The sequence below is a fragment of the Neophocaena asiaeorientalis genome, unplaced genomic scaffold (assembly GCF_003031525.2).
Source record: "Neophocaena asiaeorientalis asiaeorientalis breed wild unplaced genomic scaffold, Neophocaena_asiaeorientalis_V1.1 scaffold830, whole genome shotgun sequence".
In the NCBI taxonomy this organism is placed as follows: Eukaryota; Metazoa; Chordata; class Mammalia; order Artiodactyla; family Phocoenidae; genus Neophocaena; species Neophocaena asiaeorientalis.
In genome coordinates this window covers 30,497-46,729 of record NW_020172177.1, presented here as the reverse complement: position 1 = coordinate 46,729, position 16,233 = coordinate 30,497, and the positions used below count along the sequence as shown (strand labels likewise).

Below are 16,233 nucleotides of genomic sequence, written 5' to 3'. Positions count from 1 at the left end.
TTTCTAAGAATTTGTCCATTTCTCCCAGATTGTCCATTTTATTGGCATATAGTTTCTTGTAATAATCTCTCATGATCCTTTGTATTTCTTCAGTATCAGTTGTTTCTTCTACTTTTTCATTTCTAATTCTATTGATTTGAGTCTTCTCCCTTTTATTCTTGATGCGTCTAGCTAATGGTTTATCAATTTTGTTTATTTTCTCAAAGAACCAACTTTTAGTTTTATTGATCTTTGCTATTGTTTTCTTTGCTTCTATTTCATTTATTTCTGCTCTGAACTTTTTTTTTTTTAATTAATTAATTTATTTATTTTTGGCTGTGTTAGGTCTTCATTGCTGCAGGCGGGCCCTCTCTAGCTGCGCTGAGCAGGGGCCACTCTTTGTGGTGGTGCACGGGCTTCTCACTGTAGTGGCTCCTCCAACTGCAGAGCACGGGCTCCAGGCTCACAGACTTCAGCAGTTGTGGCACGCAGGCTCAGTAGTTGTGGACTGCAGGCTCCAGAGTGCAGGGCCAGCAGTCATGGTGCACAGTCCTTGTTGCTCCGCAGCATGTGTGATCCTCCTGGACCAAGGCTCGAACCCACATCCCCTGCACTGGCAGGCGGACTCCCAACCACTGCGCCACCAGTGAAGCCCTTTGCTCTGATCCTTATGATTTCTTTCCTTCTGCTAACTTTGGGTTTTGTTTGTTCTTCTTTCTCTAGTCCCTTTAGGTGTAAGGTTAGATTGTTTATTTGAGATTTTTCTTGTTTCTTGAGGTAGGCTTGTATTGCTATAAACTTCCCTCTTGGAACTGCTTTTGCTGCATCCCATAGGTTTTGGATCGTCATGTTTTCATTGTCATTTGTCTCTAGGTATTTTTTAATTTCCTCTGATTTCTTCAGTGATCTCTTGGTTATTTAGTAATGTATTGTTTAGCCTTCATGTGTTTGTGTTTTTTACAGTCTTTTCCCTGTAATTGATTTCTAATCTTATAGCATTGTGGTGAGAAAAGATGCTTGATATGATTTCAGTTTTCTTAAATTTACTGAGACTTGATTTGTGACCCAAGATATGATCCATCCTGGAGAATGTTCCATGCGCACTTGAGAAGAAAGTGTAATCTGCTGTTTTTGGATGGAATGTCCTATAAATATCAATTAACTCTATCTGGTCTATTGTGTCATTTAAAGCTTGTGTTTCCTTTTTAATTTTCTGTTTGGATGATTTGCCCATTAGTGTAAGTGAGGTGTTAAAGTCTCCCACTATTATTGTGTTATTGTCGATTTCCTCTTTTATAGCTGTTAGCAGTTGCCTTATGTTTTGCGGTGCTCCTATGTTGGGTGCATATATATTTATAATTGTTATATCTTCTTCTTGGATTGATCCCTTGATCATTATGTAGTGTCCATTCTTGTCTCTTGTAGCATTCTTTATTTTAAAGCCTATTTTATCTGCTGTGAGTATTGCTACTCCAGCTTTCTTTTGATTTCCATTTGCATGGAATATCTTTTTCCATCCCCTCACTTTTAGTCTATGTGTGTCCCTAAGTCTGAAGTGGGTCTCTTGTAGACAGCATATATATGGGTCTTGTTTTTGTATGCATTCAGCGAGCTTGTATCTTTTGGTTGGAGCATTTAATCCATTCATGTTTAAGGTAATTATCGGTATGTATGTTACTATTACCATTTTCTTAATTGTTATGGGTTTGTTTTTGTAGGTCCTTTTCTTCTCTTGTGTTTCCCACTTAGAAGAGTTCCTTTAGCATTTGTTGTAGAGCTGATTTGGTGGTGCTGAATTCTCTGAGTTTTTGCTTGTCTGTAAAGCTTTTGATTTCTCCATCGAATCTGAATGAGATCCTTGCTGGGCAGAGTAATCTTGGTTGTGGGTTCTTCCCTTTCATCACTTTAAATATATCATGCCACTCCCTTCTGGCTTGTAGAGTTTCTGCTGAGAAATCAGCTGTTAACCTTATGGGAGTTCACTTGTATGTTGTCATTTTTTCCTCACTGCATTCAATATTTTTTCTTTGCCTTTAATTTTTGCCATTTTGATTACTGTGTGTCTCAGCATGTTTCTCCTTTGGTTTAGCCTGTATGGGACTCTCTGTGCTTCCTGGACGTGGGTGGCTATTTCCTTTCTCATGTTAGGGAAGTTTTCGACTATAATCTCTTCAAATATTTTCTCGGGTCCTTTTTCTCTCTCTTCTCCTTCTGGAAGCCCATAAAATGAATGTTGTTGTGTTTAATGTTGTCCCAGAGGTCTCTTAGGCTGTCTTCATTTCTTTTCATTCTTTTTTCTTTATTCTATTCCACAGCAGTGAATTCCACCGTTCTGTCTTCCAGGTCACTTATCCGTTCTTCTGCCTCAGTTATTCTGCTATTGATTACTTCTAGTGTATTTTTCATTTCAGTTATTGTATTGTTCATTTTTGTCTGTTTGTTCTTTAATTCTTCTAGGTCTTTGTTAAACATTTCTTGCATCTTCTCTATCTTTGCCTCCATTCTTTTTCCAAGGTCCTGGATCATCTTCACCATCATTATTCTGAATTCTTTTTCTTGAAGGTTGCCTATCTCCACTTCATTTAGTTGTTTTTCTGGGGTTTTATCTTGTTCCTTCATCTGGTACATAGCCCTCTGCCTTTTCATCTTGTCTATCTTTCTGTGAATGTGGTTTTTGTTCCACAGGCTGCAGGATTTGAGATAAAGAAATTTTTACCACAATTAAAAAAAGAGAAAGAATTACACTTAATATGGGAGAAATAGAAGCACATTAATAATAGGAGACTTTAACAAATCAGATCTAGAGAGATAAAGTGAACAAGAAATTAGTACAGATACAGACAACCTAAACAACATAATAAATAAGATGGATTTAATATATATTAAACTCTGAACCTTGATGATAGAGTATATGGCTTTCCTCCCCCCCAAATGCATATAAAGGATTCACAAATATCACAAAAATGTGGCACATTCACATCTTAGGCCACAGAAAAAATCTCAATAAATTCCAATTTAAATTTCCATATGGGAAATTTAAAAACTTGCTGTTAACCACTTCTGGGTCAAAGGAGAAATGCAAAACCAATTGAAAATATTAATAATGAAAATAAGAATCTATGGGAAATAGTTAAAACAGCTATTAGAGATTTAATATTAAATGAATAGGAGTTAAAAAGCAAATATAAATGAACATTATGACTCAAAAAACTAGGGAGAAAAAAAACAAGGCAAGCTAACACACCACTGTAAAGCAATTATACTCCAATAAAGATGTAAAAAAAAAGAGACATCAGTCATATCAAACTGAACATGGCCAAAGGAAGGAACTAGAAAATAACAGAGAAATGATTGTATCTTCAGCAAGACAATGGCATGGGGGAAAAAAGGAGGACTGTTTTTAATTAAAAGAGATATAAGAACTAACCACAGTATGAATATTGCTGGATCCTGATTCTAATTAAATGTATAAAGACATTTAGAGAAATCTGAATATGGACTGGCTATTGGATGGTACTGATGGATAATGATGGATGATACAGGTGGATAATGATCTTATATTTAGAGATTTACCATGAAGAGTTTAGGATTGTGATGTCTGAGGTTTGCTTTAAAGTACTTCAGGAAAATTTTTTTTAAAAGGATAGATGAAGCAACTGTGGTAATATATTGATAAATATTCAATCTGGACAGGGATATATACAAATTCATTTACACTATTCAACTTTTATGTATGTTTGAAAATTTTCATAATAAAGTGTTTTTTTTAAATAAAAATAAAAGGCAAACCAATGTCAGGAGAGGAAAGAAATTAGTAAAAGAAAGGCAGTGTTAATGGGTTTGAAAACTACGACAACAAAAAGTAGAACTTTTAAAACTGGAAATTAAAATTCTCTTTTAAAATAAAAACTTTTAAAATCCAAAACTGTTTCTTTGAAAAAATTAAATTGATAACTTCTTAACTAAACTACTCAAAATAAAGGGGGGCGGGGAAGACAGCACAAATAGATAATGTTAGAAAGAAAGAGACACAGAAAAGAAAAATTTTTATCTATTCTATGTACATATGTTTGAAAATCTACATTAAATGTATAATGTTGCATAAAACCCCAATTTAACAGAATTGACCCCTGTGGAGACAGAGTAAAAACATACCATTTAATATAAAAGAATTAGAGAAACTGGTTAGAGTTACCCCACAAAACAAAACAGATCCAGATAGTTTCATAGAATATATTATCAAATTTAAAAAAATAAATCCTTAACTTTCTAAGCTATTTTAGAGCAAATTCGCAAATTCACTTTATGAAGTGGGTGTAACGTTGATTCCCAAACTTGAATTTTGGAACCATGACAAAGACTAAACAAAAAACACTCTAGATCAACTTCACTTATTAATATTGATACAAAAATCTTATATAAAATATTAGTAAGCAGAATCCAATAGTATGTTAAGAAAATTGTATCATGACCAAGTGGATAATACTCTATGGATGCAAAGATGGAGAGTCAAAGGAAGTCCATTAATATAGTTTATTATATTAATTGATCCAAGGTAAAAAATAAAATGCTCATCTCCACAGATGCATTGATAAATTTTAATACATAACAACACCACCAAAAAGTAAAAAGACAACTGGGGGAAAAAGTTATACCACAGGCAAAGAGTTAGCATCCTTGATAAAAACAACAGGGACTTCCCTGGTGGCCCAGTGGGTAAGACTCCACGCTCCCAATGCAGGGGGCCCAGGTTCGATCCCTGGTCAGGGAACTAGATCCCACATGTCACAACTAAGAGTCCGCATGCCAGAACTAAGAAGCCCAAACACCGCAACGAAGATCCTGCGTGCCACAACTAAGACCCGGCACAGCCAAAATAAATAAATAAATAAATAAATAAATGTTAAAACAAACAACAACAAAACTTCTAAAAATACAGAAGAAAAAGACTAATAACCCTATAGAAAACTGGTTATAATGGGGCATGTCACAGAGAAAGACATACAAATTGCTGTTAACCATATGAAAATTGTTCAGTATTGCTCATAATTTTAGAAATATTGAAATTAAAACTGCATGGAGATACCACATCTTACCCACGAGACTGCATAAATCTAAAAGTTTGATAACGTACTCTGTTGGTCAGTCTATGAGGAAACAGGCATTCTAATATGTTGAGTATGGAAATGTAAAATGGTACAACCTCCACGATGGAGACTTTGGCAGTATCTAGCTAGCACAGTTATCAATGCCTTTTGATTAAGCAATTCCATTTTTAGAAATCTATGCCAAAGATACTCTAGCAAAAATATGAAAAGTGTCAACTATTATATGCAGCATTATTTGTAATAACTACAGACTGGAAACAACTCAACTGTCAGTAATATGGTATCTCCACACAGTGGAGTACTACACAGCTGTGAAAAGCAGTGAGGAAGATGCTGCTGTGGAATGATCTCCAGGAAATACTTTAAAGTGAATAAAGCAAGGTGTAGGACATGTGAATAGTGTGCTATTGTTTATATTAAAAAGGAGATATAAATTATATGTGTTTCTAATAGAAAAATGATGGAAAAATAAGTGGTATGATTAGTGATTACCTTTAGGTAGAGAGGAGAAATAATGCAGAAAAGATAGGGGTAGAAGATAAACTTCTTTGAATATACCTTGTTTTGCAGAGTTGATTTTAGAACCTTGTAAATATTTTACATAATTACAAAATTAAGATTAAAAAAAGGTAATTCCTAAAATAAAAAACAAATGAATTCTCATTATTTTCACAACAGTTTTTTTTTACAGAGATAATTGGCTAAATACAACAGCTATATAAATGAGTTAATACCTCTACTACTAAACGTCACAAATTTCATAACCAGTTTTCTTTCTTAAGACTAAGTCTCCCTCTAGTGGAGATTAGTTTTACAACCAGTCCCCTACCCCCTACACTACAAAGGAAGAAATCTTTTGCCCATTGTCTCCTGCCACCAAATCCTTAAATTACGTAAGTGTAGAGTCATGAGGAGGAGGATGTGGTGGAAGATATTGAGCAATGGGATAGCAAAGAGTCAGTGACAGAGTCAAGTTTTAAAAAGAAGTTGGGGGGAGGAGAGACTCTAAGAGCCAAGAAAATTTGGTTATTCAACCCAGAATGGGGAAGGAACTCCAACTTCCTGTTGTTGGAGGATTGCCACCACCTCTGCGCAGAAAGATTTGATTAATATGTCAGTGTCGCTGTGTACTCAGGGAAATAGCTCCCCCTAAGGCATTGCTTTAGGGAGAAACCTGGGTGAGAAATAGTGGTGAGTAGATGAAGAGTGATTCTCTTGAGCCAGATAAAGAGTGATGGGAGTCAATTCCAGGCATCTCTCCCATGCCTCAGGACTCTCCCAGACTCCCACTGACCCTTGAGGTCAGATGCATGAAAGCTTTGCCTCCTTGGAAACTGATCATGGGGAAAGGTACTGGCACGGTCTCTTCAGTTCCTGGTAGGGAGAGGAGAGTCAGAGACTGGCCCACATTAGTGATTGCATAAGGCTGAGGGAGGGACCTGAGGGTGATGGCAACTTGCTACAGGATTTCTTTCAGGGACGAGGAAAATTTTCTAAGGTTGTGGTGATATTTGCACAACTCTGTGAATATACTAAAAGTCAATGAAGTGTGCCCTTGAAATGAGTGAATTGTATGGTCTATAAATTATATCTCAATAAATCTGTTACTAAATAAATAAATAAGTAAATGTCCCCCCCTACCCCCGCCAGATCTAACTCCTTAATTCAGTTCTGGGGGCCTGCTCTTCTACATATCTAGCCTAAGAATACTGTCCAGGAAATTACTCATTTGAATGACTATTTCAGCCAATTCCCACACCTTTCTTTGTTCTGCCTTCACTTCCTCCCTTTAAAAGGTGAATTGAGGGCTTCCCTGGTGGCGCAGTGGTTGAGAGTCCGCCTGCCAATGCAGGGGACGCGGGTTCGTGTCCCGATCCGGGAGGATCCCGCGTGCCGCGGAGCGGCTGGGCCCGTGGGCCATGGCCGCTGAGCCTGCGCGTCTGGAGCCTGTGCTCCGCAACGGGAGGGGCCACAACAGTGAGAGGCCCATATACCGCAAAAAGGTGAATTGAAATCCTAGATGGAAAAAATTGTCCTAACTAGGTGTGGTGACACTTCCTGTGGGCAAAATATAAGAAACATGTTGCTAAAGGCCAAAGTTCTTAATATAACAAGAAGTAATGTGAACGTCATACAATGAAATATTATCAGCCTTAAAAAAGCATGAAATTCTGACATGCTACAACATTTGGATGAACCTTGAAGACATTATGCTAAATGAAATAAGCTTGTTACAAAAAGACATATACTGAATGATTTATTTATATGAGGTACCTGTACTTAGAGTGATCAAACATCATAGAGGCAGAAAGTAGAATTCTACTGGGGGTTGGGGGGGAGATGGGGAGTTATTGTTTAATAGGTACAGAGTTTCAGTTTTGCAAGATGAAAAAAATTCTGGAAATAGATAAGGGTGTTGGTCATACAACAATATGAATGTACTTAATATGACTGAACTGTACACTTAAAAAGGGTTAAGATGGTAAATTTTATATGTATTTTACCACAATAAGAAAAAAAAAATTTGTTGTGTAATGTGAACTTCACTGAAGACTGCCAAGTAATGAAAATAGGTACCGATGAATGATGCTAGGATAAGATCTCATGTCTCATTTTAACAAGTACCAAGAGGAACACCACAGCTCTCCAGAGTTCTGTGTCCCTCCTTGTTACATACATAAATCACTCAATCATCATTCATACCTCTTCTCTGAGAACATATTGCCTCAGACCACTCCCAAATTTTACCCTCTCCCTCTTTGTTTGTCAGAAATAAGGCACAGTCAGTAATTTCCTAAAAAGTCTAGATCAGAGTTTTTATTCTCACAATTATCAAAATTTTTTGAGCAATTAAAGTAAAGCCAAAGTTTTTAAATTTATTTTTGCAATAGCCCCTTGTAAAATGAGAATAATATTAGTACATTTTATATATGAGAAAACTAAAACATAGGAAGGTTAAATAATTTGTCCAAGATGCACAGCCAGTAAGTTGCAGAACCAGTTTTCAAACTCCCAAACTGACCTGTTACTGAAAGTCCAGACCCTAAAATCTGAAATCTCGAGCCCTCATTTAATCTGATTGGATAAGTGAAACAAAACAAGTTTCTCCTGTGGGAAGTCTCAGATGTTTAACTTCCAGTTTTAACATTAAAACTCTTCTATAGTGGAAAGGGGATATAATATACACCATTTCCTCAACTTATTTGACCACTGGACTAATTTTTCATGGAGCATCTCAAGGAATTTTCTTAGCTGAAATTTTGCAAAACTTTACATGTAATACAGAATATTGCTTTTGTCTTTTTCAACTACTTTAAGAGAATATTTGAATTACTTTCTCTCATTTGGAAAAATTTTTTAATTGAGATATTGAGAAACTTAATGATTTGCCTAAGGCCATAACCAGTTAATACTGGAGCTGTAATTAGACTCTAGGTCTTCTGGCCATAATTTCAGGGATTTTTTTTTTTTTAATTATAGAAGGAATATATTCACATTGTAGAAAATCAAACAAATCAAACAGAGATATGCGAAGACTCCCCCTCCGCCACCCCCCAGTATTCCAACCTCATCTTCCTTGGAGAAAAAACTATTCTAGTTAAAGTAGATTTGGCTGCAAGTGACAGAAAATTTAAAATAAGTAGCTTAAAAATATAGAGAGGTTTATTTTGCTCCCATGAAAATGTCCAGAGGTATGCAGTCCTGGGTTGTTAGGGGAGCTCTGCTGCTTGAGGACCTCAGGGTCTTAGATTCCTTCCAGCTCCATCCCAAGGGTGGAACCCTGATTCTCATAATCCAAGATGGCAGTAGTTCCAAAGGGCACGCAGCAGCCGTCTTTTATTTATTTATTTATTTGTTTTGCGGTACGCGGGCCTCTCACTGTTGTGGCCTCTCCGTTGCTGAGAACACAGGCTCCGGACGCGCAGGCTCAGCGGTCATGAGCTCACCCGGATCGGGGCACGAACACGTGTCCCCTGCATCGGCAGGCGGACTCTCAACCACTGCGTCACTAGGGAAGCCCAGCAGCTGTCTTTTAAGGAATGATACTTGAAGCTGTCACACAAAGATATTTCCATTTTCATCTCATTGGCCTGAACTTAGTCACTGACCATAGCTCGCTGCAAATATAGCAGACTAGGAAAAATACAGTTTTTATTCTGAGAGGTTATATGCCCAACTAAAAATTACATTACTAGAAGTGGGAGAAATTATGTCAGGGAACTGTTTCTGAAACTAAATAATCGTCAGCACTTGTTATGCATCCTTTCAGACTGTTTTCTTGTACTATACACATTACTCTGCAACTGGCCTTTTTCATTTAATGTTATCACTGAGGTATCAGAGTCCTCAGCTAAAAGAAATACAAATCAACTCCGGCTAATTCAGCGGAAAAATAACTTATTAAAGGACATTGGGTAGTTCATACGATTTCTAGGGAGATAGATAGAGAATTAGACTTGGATTTTAAGTTATTCCTGTTAGTCCTGACGAATTAGTACCCTGAGCTGCCACTGCCACTGGGCACGAACACTGCGGCTTGCATATCTGACTTACTCTGCCCTCTGCCCTGGCTCCATGGGCATACGACCTATGCAGTCCCATAGGGCCCTGCACTGAGAAAGGCTGTGACCTCGGTTTGTCTGTTGTTCCTGTCTTGAAATTCTTAATAATTTTTGAACAAGCGGCCCCACATTTTTATTTTGCACTGGCTCTTACAAATCATGTAGCCAGTCCTACGTTCTGGACATTGGGTGCTACTATTTGAGTCACTATGATGACTACCACCTCTAGAAACTGGCTGAAGCTGCCCCTGTTGCCATACCCCTCACCAGGCTTCATTCACTGCCTTCCCTGCTTCTTCCCCTCACCTGTTTCCAATTCAAGATGTGGGACTGGTGGTCTAATCTGCAGATTTTCTAGCTGTAACGGAGGCTAGAAAAGTGAATAGCTGGCATTTTATGGTGGGAGGAAAGCTGTATCTTACAAGGCAGAGGCAGCGGTGGTTGCGTGGGGATCCCCCAAACATAGGAAGTAGGTTCAGCGGCTCAATAGTCAAAAGGAATCAATAAAATAGAACCACAAAGTATATATAAATTTATCTCATTTTCTTAAACAGTTGCCTAATATTCCATAGTGGAGACATTTATTCAGTCATTCCCCTGTTAATGGGCATTCAAGATATTTCCACTTTTTGCTACCACAATATTGTAATAAACATCTTTATACATTTGGCTTTCTATACTGATGGTTTTATTTCAGTAGGCTAGATTCTTAAAAGTAGAGTTGCTGGACAAAAGTGAACATGTATTCTTATTTTTAGTATATATTGCCAGGTTACTTTTTAAAAAACACAGTAATTTATATTCCCACCAGCAAGATACAAAAGTGCTGTTTTCTCCCATCCTTTTAGTCCCTGAATATTATTACTCTTTTTCTTTTTATCAATCTGATGAGTGAAAATGATATATTATTCTTTTAATTTTTGGTTTTTTGACTACCAGCACCTTTTCATATGTTTATTGGCTACACTGAATTTCTTTTTTATGAATTGCCTATTCATATCCTTTACTCACTTTTCTATTAGTTTGTTTCTTTTTCTTATCAATTTGTAGGCACTCTTTGTGTGTTAGAGATACACTTTTTCAGTCATATGTGTTGGAATTATTTCTCAGAGCATGTTTCTAGTTTTTTTTTTTTTTTTTTACTTTATTTAGAGTGGCTTTTGTTTTAATTTCCTTTAAAAGATAGTTAAATATGTCTTTTCCTGTATGGCTTCTCCATTTGTTTGGTTATTCTTGCTTAAGAAGTTTTCATTGTACATTTATGTGTTGATTGGTTATAATAAGCACGTATTTCTTTTGTAATAAAAATATTTTTTAAAAAAGGAAAAGAAGTTTAAAACCTTGAAAGAGTAGCCTGAAGACTTTTATTCTTAGGTCCAATTCTATTACCAACTAGATATGGCCTTGGACAAGTCACCAAGTTGCTATTTCATTGTCTTAATTTTACAAATTAAAGGTAATAGCATCTACCCTGCCACTTCACAGGATTGTTGTAAAGATAAATCAGATTTTTTAAAAGTATAAATATGGGTTATAAAAATATAAGGTATTATTATTATTATATGTTTTCCCTCTTTACTTGAAAGGTAATGTGATGAGTAAAGAAATCACTAGATTAGGAAGTCATGTTCCATCTTACGCCAATTACTAACCAGTATGCCTTTGCGCAACTTGTTTAGCTTCTATGGGATTCAGTTTCCTCATCCTTAAGATGAAAGTGTTGGTCTCTAAGTTTCTTTCCAGCTTTAAGGATCTAAAGATATTGTAGCGAAATCCCTAACAGTAAAGTTATGTAATTTTTTGGTATTAAAGGATATTCTTAGTATTAAGTGTTTAAATATGTATCTTGAAGATACATAAATGGAGAATGGATTGGAGGATGACAACTATGGATGCGCTGAAACTGATTAGGAGCCTTCTGCAGTTGTTGAGGTGAGGGATGATGGTAGACTGAACCAGGGTGAGAGCAAAGGAAAATGTAGAACAAGTGAGCTAGCCTTAAAAGTCTCAGTTGATCATTTGGCCCATCTTGGGTGTTTGTTAAGTCACAGCACGCACTCAAATGATGGACAGATGTAGGTCCAAAACCAAAATTAATCTTCCTATTTCCCATTCCGATTCACATTTGTTCTCCAGTTTTACGTCTTAAGACTAAGACTCTTTCTAGTGCAGACCAATATTTTGACATAAGTAGTGGCTCACAATTTACTCATTACATTCAGATATGCATGGGGAAAAATGTAGCATATTTTATAATTGATCTAACCTGTTCTTAAGCCTCTATCCTACAAGATGTGGAGAAATGGGGGGAAATTTAACTGCCCAGTTAAAGATCTCTAAGTTTTTTCTTGTTTAAGTTGTGGTGGTGATTGTGTTTCCAAAGATGACAACAATATGTCCCACCCCATAAGCTGTTTTGAAATGTGACCTGGACAATTACCCTTCAAGAAGCAGAGTCTATTTCCGCTCTCTACGAATCTGGGAACTGCTGATATGTAAGTTCCAGGGTGGAGACTTAACAGATCTGTAGCTTCTGCCTGCCTTGGTTGGGAACATTCCCTCTTGCTAGTCCGTGCCATGTAAGAAGACCAGTTACTTTGTCAGAGATAAAGGCCATGTGGAGAAAGCCCTAAGGCTATCTTGATCATTCTAGTTCCAGCCAAATTCCCATCTGAGCCCCTGCCAACCTACAGAACCATAGAAATAATAAATTGTTATTTTAAGGCACTAAATTTTGAGGTGGTTATACAGAAATAGATAACAAAACAAGGTATTGGGGGTTAACTCAGTCCCTATAGGAAGATGCTTGGTCTTTCATCATTCCTCTTAATTTCTCAACAGGGTTGCAGCTAGATATTCCATACCATATGCTCTTAAATGTGATGCTGACACTTTCACTGAGGAGTCTGTATTCTCTCCTCTTGAATTTGGGTGGGCCTATGACTAAGGTGGAAGTGATGCAGAGCCAAAAGTGACAGCTTCTGCTCAGTCCTCTTGGGATGCCACATCTTGGAGTCCAGCCACCTTGGATCTGAGGAAGCAGAGAGACCTCATGGAGAGTCCACTTGTAGGTGCTGCTGCTGACAGCCTCAGCTGAGATCCCAGCCGACAGCCAGCGTAACATCCAGACATTTGAATGAGCAGCTCCAGATGATTCCAGCCCCCAGCCGTCAAGTCACCTCTGCCCTCCAAGTCTTCCCAGCTGAAGTCCCAGAGATTTTAAGCAGAAACAAACTGTCCCCAACATACCCTTTCCAAATTCTTGACTCAGGAGTCGTTTGTTACACAGCAGTAGATAACGAGAACACTCTCTTATTCTCCTCAAGGTGGCATCTAGGTGAAGGTGGACCTACCATGACCTAGAGGTAGCAGAAAAGGGAGGCAACCCTGTGGCTGGCAGCTGGCACCTTACTGCTCTCAGATGTGTTGGGCTGGCCTTGTCCCTGGGTGCCATGTGCTAAGCTGCAGCTATTTCTGTTGGGCCTTTTGCAATCCTGACATTAATTGCTCAAGTCCATTGACCCATCCCATTCATTTGCCTCTAGCTGCAAAGTCTCTGCCCAGTAAGCTGTTTTGTCTCATTCCCAGACTTCTACAAAAGACATTTGTTCTAGTCTAGGTGTCTTCCCTTGGAAGGAGATGGGAGTTAAATCTATTCAGAATATATTCCTCTCTCCTCCGCCCCCCACCAGCAACTCCCAGTGTGACTGTATTAGACCAGATGGTGGGTCAAGTTCTCACCTCCTACTCTTAGGGGTTTTTTGTTTGTTTTATTTTGTTTTTTTAATCCATTCCTCAGGAGTGGGAAGCTCAGAGTCCCTCCCAGCACTAGCCCCACCTTCAGGGTTTCATTAGAATATTTGGGAGTGTTCTGCTAGGGGTGTAGGCAGGAGCAGCTGTGTTTAAGGTATCAAGAAGTACTGCTGGCACCCCAACCTCAGTTTCCTGCAGTTTCCCCACTGCCTTACCTTGTTGTCAGAAACCAGGCAATTCACCTCTTCCATGGTAGGGCTGGGGCTCACATTCTCTTGTTTGACTTGGACCTCACAGCTGCTCCCTCCAAGGACTCCAAGACAAAGTACACTCTTTATAGGCCTGGTCTCAAGTGATGCTCTGATTTAAAAAGGGATTTGTGGACTATCAGTACAAATGACCTGGGTTTGGGTCAAAATCCATCACTAGAATGGGAACTCAGGCATATGTCTTTACAACTTTATTTCCTCATCTGTAACATTTTGATGATTATCTCATAATATTGTTAAAATGATTGACATTGTAAACTACTGTGATACAAAGTAAATGTAAAACAAACGTTAGTCATTATGATTAGAAAGTGTATATTAGCACGTTAAAAACTCCGAAAGCTATTTAATTAGAGAACTGCTGAACTCTGTTGAACCAGAATTTTCCTGGTTAATACGTCCACAGGAACACTTTTAAATAGCACACCTATAATTGGGATTAGGTGGAGATGGAGGGGCTGGGGAGAACGGGAACACACCGGCTGGAACACGCACATGACTATGAAGTGTTCAAATCTATGGGATCGCCACTCTCCTCGGAGCAGTGACAAGGCCCGGTCATTTCCAGCTCCTGGGGCCGAAGTGGGGACGCCAACAGGAGGCTGCCTGCGCTGTGCTCCACTTCCCTCCCACCGATGTGTGGCCGGTATCGTGTCACGTTGCTCCCATTGTCGGGAACCGATCAACACTTCCCAGGTTTCCGGTCCTGACTCAGGCCTGAGTTGCGGGAAGGGTCCCCGCCACGGTTGCACTGGGAGGAGCGGGGGCGGGGCTGCCCGCGGGCGTGACGGCGGACAGGGGGCGGGGACGTCCGAGGGCTGCGGCCAATCGGCCTTCTCAGACTTCCGGGAAACCCTGGCGCGCCTTTTCTCTAGGCCTCAGATTTCCGGCCTTGAAATAGGTTTCTCGGGTTGTACAGTTAAGCCGAAGGTGGCCTTTGTGTAGGGTTCGTGCCCCGGAGACGGTCTCTCAGGAGCCCGGATTTCAGGTGTGTCTGGGGACCCCTGGGCGTCTCGGTTGACTCGCGCGCTGCCCAGCTGTTGGCCCTCGGAGTCTGCGGAAAACGAGGAAGGAGGGGTTAGGTGCAGCCTGGACGCCCCCAGGAGTAAGCAGGCGAAATCACGCGACGAATTAATTTTTGGAGATATTCGCGTTTTTTATTGTTTAGTTAATGTGTCCATATCTTCTTTGTCTTTTTAATGAAAACTTATAATCTCGTCTTTGCCTAACTAGATTACTCTTTTCTCATATTACGTCTTTTTTTTTTTTTTTTACCATGTTTGAATTCGTCTGCCCACTCCAGAAAAATGTCCACTGACATTTTCACTTAAAGTTAGGTCACATACACTTCTCGTTTCTATTTAGTCTTAATGGTATTTTTTTTCATCTTAAAAACATTTGATAGTTTTTGAATAGGTGATATATAAAAGTAATAAAAATAAATCCACACACTAAGAAAGTTAATACAGAGAACAAGCAGGTGGTTGCCAGAGGGGAGGGGTGGGAGAGGAGAGAAATAGGGGAGGGGTGGGAGAGGAGAGAAATAGGTGAGGGAAGTTAAGTGGTGCAAACTTCCAGTTACAAAGTAAATGAGTTAGGAGTACGAAATATACAGTGTGGGAAATATAGTCAATAATAATGTAATATCTTTGTATGGTGATAGATGGTAATCATTTTGAAATGTATAGAAATATCAAATCACTATGCTGTGCATCAGGAACTAACATAGTTTTGTATAGATCAAATATACCTCAAAAACAAACAAACATACTAATAGAAAAAGAGATCAGATTTATGGTTACCAGAGGCAAGGTCTGGGGAGAAGCAGATTGGATGAAGGTGGTCAAAAGGTACAAACTTCCAGTTATAAGTTAACTAAGTACTAGGGACATAATGTACAATATGATAAATGTAATTAACACTGCTGTATGTTATATATCAAACTTATTTAAGAGAGTAAATTCTAAGAGTTCTCATCACAAGGGAAAAAATTTTTTTAATGTTATCTTATTTTGTGTCTATATGAGGTAATGGATTTCACTAAACTAATTACGGTAATCATTTCATGATGTATAGAAGTCAAATCATTATGTTGTACACCTTAAACTTACACTGTGCTGTATGTCAATTATATCTCAATAAAACTGGAAGGGGAGAAAAATCATTAAAACAACAAACAAATGAAGACTGGCTTTGAAAATTCCCTGAGCAGACAAAACCAGTTTAGTCATACAGCAAAGCTTAATTTAGCTTATTTTGCAAAGCAAGGGAGACTAATTTGACCTTGGTCACTTCTTGCTCATGCCTCTGGAAATCATAGGTACAACTTAAACTCTTCGCCAAAATTGATATGAGGTAACCACTAACCAATTCCCTATCACTTAAGAAAATTCTAATATTGTAACCAATCACTGTGAATAGTAAGCAGTCACTGCCTCCTCACGAATACAAGCTACTTTGTAACAATACAGTTGGCCCTTCCTATTCCTGGCTTCCACATTCTTGGGCTCAACCAACCAAGAATCAAAAATATTTGGAAAAAAAATTTCAGAAAGTTCTAAA

General features: G+C 38.4%; 1 protein-coding gene across 1 annotated transcript in view; it reads right to left on the bottom strand.

Moving 5' to 3' along the window:
* The window catches only part of CFAP126 (cilia and flagella associated protein 126), a 27,819-nt gene extending 12,827 nt beyond the window's left edge, over nucleotides 1-14,992 (bottom strand). Inside the window, exons 1-3 of the mRNA XM_024757386.1 lie at nucleotides 14,947-14,992; nucleotides 14,589-14,725; nucleotides 14,212-14,353 (exon numbers count right to left, since the gene is read on the bottom strand). Coding sequence (XP_024613154.1) covers nucleotides 14,212-14,353; nucleotides 14,589-14,725; nucleotides 14,947-14,992 — 325 coding nt within the window. The remainder of the gene's footprint in view (nucleotides 1-14,211; nucleotides 14,354-14,588; nucleotides 14,726-14,946) is intronic.
* Between the last annotated feature and the right edge of the window lie 1,241 nt (nucleotides 14,993-16,233).